This window comes from Halyomorpha halys, unplaced genomic scaffold, assembly GCF_000696795.3.
Source record: "Halyomorpha halys isolate HHAL.00 unplaced genomic scaffold, Hhal_1.1 Scaffold247.1, whole genome shotgun sequence".
Classification (NCBI taxonomy): domain Eukaryota; kingdom Metazoa; phylum Arthropoda; class Insecta; order Hemiptera; family Pentatomidae; genus Halyomorpha; species Halyomorpha halys.
Window position 1 is genome coordinate 1107503 of NW_027111361.1, and position 7020 is coordinate 1114522.

At 27.8% G+C, this 7020-nt stretch overlaps 1 protein-coding gene across 1 annotated transcript in view; it reads right to left on the bottom strand.

The window, feature by feature from the left end:
- The window catches only part of Tsp (Thrombospondin), an 89140-nt gene continuing 82120 nt past the window's right edge, over nucleotides 1–7020 (bottom strand). The window contains exons 18-23 of the mRNA XM_014419664.3: nucleotides 5006–5111; nucleotides 4759–4880; nucleotides 4311–4398; nucleotides 4048–4231; nucleotides 2750–2987; nucleotides 1–1526 (exon numbers count right to left, since the gene is read on the bottom strand). Coding sequence (XP_014275150.3) covers nucleotides 1432–1526; nucleotides 2750–2987; nucleotides 4048–4231; nucleotides 4311–4398; nucleotides 4759–4880; nucleotides 5006–5111 — 833 coding nt within the window. The 3' untranslated portion in view covers nucleotides 1–1431. The remainder of the gene's footprint in view (nucleotides 1527–2749; nucleotides 2988–4047; nucleotides 4232–4310; nucleotides 4399–4758; nucleotides 4881–5005; nucleotides 5112–7020) is intronic.

Sequence of the window (7020 nt, forward strand, 5' to 3'; positions counted from 1 at the left end):
TTGTAATAATATAGTGGTTTATTATTATACAAAATAATCTTTTACAGAATCAATTCATAGTCTTGGAACAAGTTAGTAAATGTGCTAGAATAATTATTTCTGATTGCATGGAATCACATAGTTTCTTAAATTTACATTTAATAGTCAACTATCATACAATATTATCTATTTAATAATTTGTAAACAAAAATGAATTAACTAGTTCCAAATACAAAGTACATAAACTACATAATACATCATTTTGATTTAACCGTTCTTAATATAACCAGGAATCTATTTAATATATATAATAAATCAATATAATAGTAGAATAATAGATTCTATATATTGAACAGTCTGATAAAGTAATAAGAAAACAGATAATAACTGTTTATAAACATAAACTTGGTAATTATTTCATAAAATATGGCAATAGATAATTATAAATTACACTTACATTTAAATTAAGGTAATATATACTGTTTAAATAAAATTTCTAATCACTAAAATAATTGGATTATGAAATTAGTGCTAATAAATATATTAAATTAGGAATAAAATCAAAATCATTCATGTGATAATGAAAATATTATAAACAGCATAACCATTCTACTCATACGAACAATCAAAACTTATAGTAATATACATTCATCATTTATATGAGCACAATGAAGTAATATGTTACATTTAAATAAGTATTTTTTAGGAAATTATGATGGGTATATTTGATATATCAACTACACCCAAGATTGTATGATTCATAATTTTAATCTTGCAATTTATGTTGAAAGCAACAGAAAACTATGATAATCTTAATGATTTTGTAGTTAGTAAGTTGAATAAACTAGATAAGTTTATTTCCAAACATATACATTACCACAGTTAATAACTTATTATATTATTAAGAAATTACAACATTTCTTAACACATTGTTTTCTTCCTGTTATATGTTTAGCATTATAGTATTATAGCTTTAACATGTAATTTAAATTAATTGCAAAATCAAAATCAAGACTGGTGTAGGTCTAAGACAATCCCATAATTCTAGTCGAATTCAAGAACCAAGCATAATCATCCTTTTAGTGCTCCTTTAATTGTTTAATTTTTTTTTGTTAAATATATTATTGAATACCTCATTTGTTTGAAGCAAAGCTAGAGTCAAAATATAACAGTCGATATGGAGTAGTGATGTGAATTCTTATGAATTAAAACATTTTTTACTAACATAGATTTTACTTATACGCAAATACATATAGTGTTCTTTATTTCAATTTATATGATACAAAAATTTTGAAATTAACTCTGGTTAGTGCTGAACAAATTGTAATAAATACACAATTGAATAATATAGCTAAATTTCAATTAGTTTAATAAATTCATAAGTAAAATATTATACTCCAAGAATCTTAATATCAGCAAAACATATAATATATAAATTAATTTTTTCATTTATTAATGCCTGTTGTAGCCACTGTAACTTGTATCTATTGATACTTCCTGTTTTAACTTAGACGGTAGATCCTGGTAAATATCTTCAGGTAAGTTGTCTAAAAATAATCAAATGGTTAATTAATACTGTACAAAATAAAATAAAAAAAAAAGAAAATAATCGATTAAATCATAAGTATACATATACCAACAAACATAAATATAAAAAAAAATACATAATAAAACATATAAACTTAAACATATAAATTTAAAACATATAAATTTAAAAAAAAAAACATATAAAAATAGTATTTACTTCTGCTCCTAATTCAATTCTTTAATTAAGTTTTTATGATTGAAGAGGTTTAGTTTTTCAGGTGAGAAGGTATTGGTAAAGATGGAATTCAAATGAAGATAGGGAAGAAGCATATCAAATATTAGAAGGGAGAGAATGACAAGAGGACAGTGGAGCGTGTTAAAATGGAATGTTCAACTGTTTTATTTCTGTACGAAGGGACATAAGATCAGAATGGTGGTACCTTGTTTCCAAAAATAAATTGTACATTATAAAAACACAACACATGTTGAATAATTAAATTGTAATCCATACAGATTTCATTTCATCAACCTCATCTCTTTTAAAATATACTATTTTTGTCTCATATTAAACAGGAGACAAATATAATTTATATGAAATGAAGCTCCAACATTTTTTTGAATTTTTATTTGATCAACACTGGGTCATAATAGAGGCATCAAGTCTGTGTTTTGAGGATATTATTTATTTCTAACCTTCTCCAGCGCACCTAACTCTGGAATTTCCTACAGAATGGAGTACTCTTTTTTATGGTAGAAAATGATTCTGATAGAAAATCAGATTTTAAAAAGAATTCATATTGGACTCTTTTTTGATCAGACGTGTCCTGAAGGAGAAAAGGGCCAAAAAACAATTTTTTCCTGTATATAACTATATAGGTATATATCTACTAAATGAAAGAATGAAAATATATACTTTAAAGGTGTAAGGATAAACAGCATTAGTAGAAGGTCCATGGTAAAGTTGGTTTTGCTTAATTTTACCATCAAATAGTGTTTCATATCATTTGTTATACCATATTCAACAGCCATTTTTATAATATTAGTTCCTATCATAATTAGGGGAGGAAAATTTAAGATGGAAGTAATGCATAGATAGGAAAGAGGTTTTTCCCCCCAAACTAGTACCTTTTTTTAAAAGTAAAATGAACTCCAAGATAAGTCCAATATTAATAATTTTAAATAATAGAATATAACTTTTTTCCATAGAAAAAACTATTGATTATTAATGATTTGAAAACCTTACCATTGCATCTGTAAACTAAATCTGCCCAGATAATCATCTCTTGAGAAAAGCATAACACACCTAGCCGGCCTCCTTTCAATGTTGAATCATATATATTTCCAGAATCAGCAACTAAGTGTTGACCTTCAAATATACGAAGACGAATTAATGATATACGAGGTCGATGAATCAACAGCCAACGGTAAGCAGTTTTTTCTTTCCAGCCATCATTTCGAGGATCTTTCCAAAGTAATTTAACCTGTAAGCATCAAAATAAATTAGTACATTCCTGAAAACCAAAATATTGGAAATTAAATTTATAAAAAAATGAATTTTATGATATAGGCTGAAGAGTTAACAACTAAAAAAAGCTTAAAACTAAAAACAAGGTTTTATCTTCTCCACTAGGAGATTAATCCTATATTTATATAATAAAAAGAATCTTAAAAATTCTCCTCTCAATGAAGACAATTCATCCAGCACTAGGTGGTTTGCACCCAGGGATCTTTGGTATGCTTTACATTCATCCAGTGTTCTGAGGGCATGTAGGTTATCTTGCTGGTCTATAGACATTAAACTGAGTTAAGTATATTATGTTAATATTAGTGTATTCCAATGCCAGGGAGAAGAAAATCAGTTTAAAAAGAAGCAAAATGAATACTATAAGGCAATCTAGGACTGCAATGGAGCTGCAGGAAGAAAAGAGTTTGATGAATTGAAGAGGTTGGTGAGAGCCAGGAGGTACAGTCTTTTCATTGAAAGTGATATCAACACTCACAAGTAGGAGGCAGGCCAGATGATATTAAAGATGAGGGAAAATACAACATAGAAGGAACACTGAAAAATGTAAAAGCAACAAAGGTAATGGCTATAGAATTTGAGATGAGACAGAGAATAAATAGAAGTTCCTCAAAGAGGCCATGGTAACCAAAAATGTTAAGGTATCACATTAGCAACCTTGGACCAGAAGCAACGTTGGTTCATAACTAAACTAAATGGGTTGAAATTTATTTTGTGGCAGATCCATGGAATGAATTTCGACCTTCTCACTCAGACTAGGATAGGTTGGTAATCTGGAGGCCAGAAATAGCCAAGTAGGAGGGAAACAAAAAAAAAAATTCAAATTTCCCTTTGATCTGTTGAAGCAACTAAAGATCAATGAGGCCCACGAGGTATTGAAGAAAGCTTCAGAAATGATTATACAAATAAATGAAACAGCAACAGAAGAAAAATTAAATTTTACAGATTTTTTAAAAGACATATGGGTTGAGTTATAAAATTTGTATAGAAGTAGAAATGATCATATTCAACATTTGTACCTGATCTTGAGTGTCACCAGTATGCCATAATGAATTCCGAAGCAACTTTCCTGGGCCAGTATTAGAGTTAACAAGCTTCATTTGAATTCCAGGCTCTGCTACTGCACGGAATGGATCAGCTTGCCAATATGTTTGAGTATTTTTTTTCCACATTACTGTGTAAAATTTATGGTTATTCTGGTAGCTACAAAATTATATTGAAATCATTATTAAATTTAAATATGTATTTCCATTCTGAGTAAAAATCAAAATAATAAGCTTACCTAAAAACCAAACCAACATAATCATCATCTATTTCTGTATCTACAAAGAATGTACCTTCAAAATCTACTCCACCAAATGCATCATAACCTGAAAAATATTTGCTTCTTAGTGTAATTAATATAAACATATTCTTATTTTTATTTTTCCCCTCTAATTCTACATTCTTATATAACCTACAAAGTTCAAAAGATTCTTCTTATAATTTTCATGTTTAAGATGACTTTTTATAATGAGGGTGGTTATAATCTTTAAAGTTTGAAAACAACTTTAATATCTTACAATAGTAGTAAAGATAAATTAATGAGAAATTGCAAAGGTGCTTTTAAAGGTATGACAGACACTTATAAATACTGCTAGTTTTTTTTACAATAATTAATTTATAAGTAAAATAGTTTCCCAAAAATTGTAAAGCAACATATTAATCAATAGCATTAAACATATACATACCTACTGCTAGACCTGGATCACTGTTCATGGTTTGAACTATTTCTGCACCTTTGTTGTAAATTTCCCAATTTGGATCTATTTGTGATTCCCCTTCTGGATCAAGAACCACAGTCTGGAAAGTTCTGAAAACATAAAAAACTCAAATTTTAGTTCAGTAAGGTTTTTCTTCCAGGATTCCAGAGTATTCATACTCGTTTCTTTTATCATAATTCATAAATTTAATTATATTAAAATAAAGGGAAATTACCTGAAATCTGTTGTAAATATTTTTGAATTGTTAGGACAATTGTCTAGGTAATTGACAACACCATCAGCATCAAAATCATCCTGGCATTTATCTCCTACACCATTTCCTAAAATTATTAGATTACTTAGTTGATCAGGATTTTTGGATGATGGGTTAGCAAAATATTTTAAAATTTACAGCTCATGGTAGTAATATCACATTCTACTCAAATTAATATAAAATCTTCAATTATTTGAAATTTTTACATTTATACTAATGATGTGAAACTTTTACTGAATGATGCCAGTTGTAGGAGGTAATCAGGTTCCAATGATAGACAATTTTTTTCAGAATAGTTTCCAACTTCAGCTAAAAATACTCAGCTAAAAATAAATATACCACCAACATTGTTGGTAGTAGAACCATCTGGAGGCTAATGCTATGCCATATCTCAGAGACTAAGTATATAAGTGTATATCTTAAAAACTTCAATAAATATGAGGGAGGCTGAAGGTTGGAAAACATTAAACATTTTTGGATTCTTATAATGCTAACATGCATGACAACAAACTACGATCACAATTATTCAAACCAAACATATATTCATTTAACATAAAGTTTCAAAAAATATTACATTGAAATGACTAGATTCGGACTCAATACAAATGCTTAGCATGCACACAAATATGAACAACAAGTGACAAATAAGGATTTTGCTTAAATTCACAATTTTAAATCAACCTCAGGAAATATTGCCAAAACACTACATGAATAGTTTCCAACAGGGAAAATGATAAATTTCAAGTTCTGCAGAATCTGTAAGAACCTAACTAAAACTGATTCTAGCATTGAGTCAGAGCAACAGTTTCATAAATTCAATGATTAAAATTACTTGATTTTATCTTATAAGCTTGTCCTTTAAACTTCAAATAGTGAATGATTTGGAAAATCAATCTTAAAAGAGAAAATGGATTTGACCCTTTAAGGAGGTAATATTCATGTCATTTGTCGCATACTTATAATGTCATTAGACCATATTCAAGAAATATAAATTTTAAAACAATTATATGATTTTAAACAAAAATTGCATATAATTTAAATTTATTCAATACAATTTTTGAAGATGATATCACGAAATGTTTGTGGTACAATATGACTCTTCACATATATTGTTCATTATTATGAGAGATAGTTGACCATGGATGACGTACGAGGAGAAGATGGTTGGGGGTGAGGTCAAAGAGAAACACAAATAAGATGGTGTAACCTATTTTATTGTGCCAACGTTTCGGCTAGAGTTTTTAGCCTTATTTAGGGCTAAGAACAGAACAAGATAACAACCACAGTAAGTATAGAAAATAAAAAAGAAAGTATAAACAGAATAACAGAATGAATAATTTTACAAAATAGAATTAATAAAATGAAGTGATGAGAGAAGCGGGAAATAAAATGTATACATAGGTAATTGAAAAAGTGGGTAAAATAACATAATTAAGGAAATGAAATAAAAATGAAGTTATATAATGAAATGAAGTTATATAATGCAAAGAAGTATGAACATATTAGTTATTAATAATTTAAAAATTGAAATATGGAAAGAAAAAGAAAATTGAGAGGAAGAAAATATATGTAACAATAATAATTGATAAAGAGGCAAAATATAAGTAAAGTATACCATAAGAAATGAATAGAAAAAAAAAAAAAAATAAAAAATAATTTTGAAAACACCAATAATAATATAGTGAACATAACATATAACGTGGGTAAGGAAAATAGATAAAAGTGGAGAAAAGAAGGGGTGGTAAAATAAAGAAAGGGGAAAGAAAAAAAGAATAAAACGAACATATTAGCTTGAAAATCAAACACCTAATGCATACTGTGCCAATGACGGCCAAACTCTGAATTAAAAAAGCCGTTACAAGAATGACTAAGTGTTTTTTAAGAGGAAACGTTACAAGAGGGTAAAAATAAAAAATAAAAAGTAGAAAATATTTAGAGAAAGAAAGTGTGTGAGAGGGTGACGACAAATGGTCACT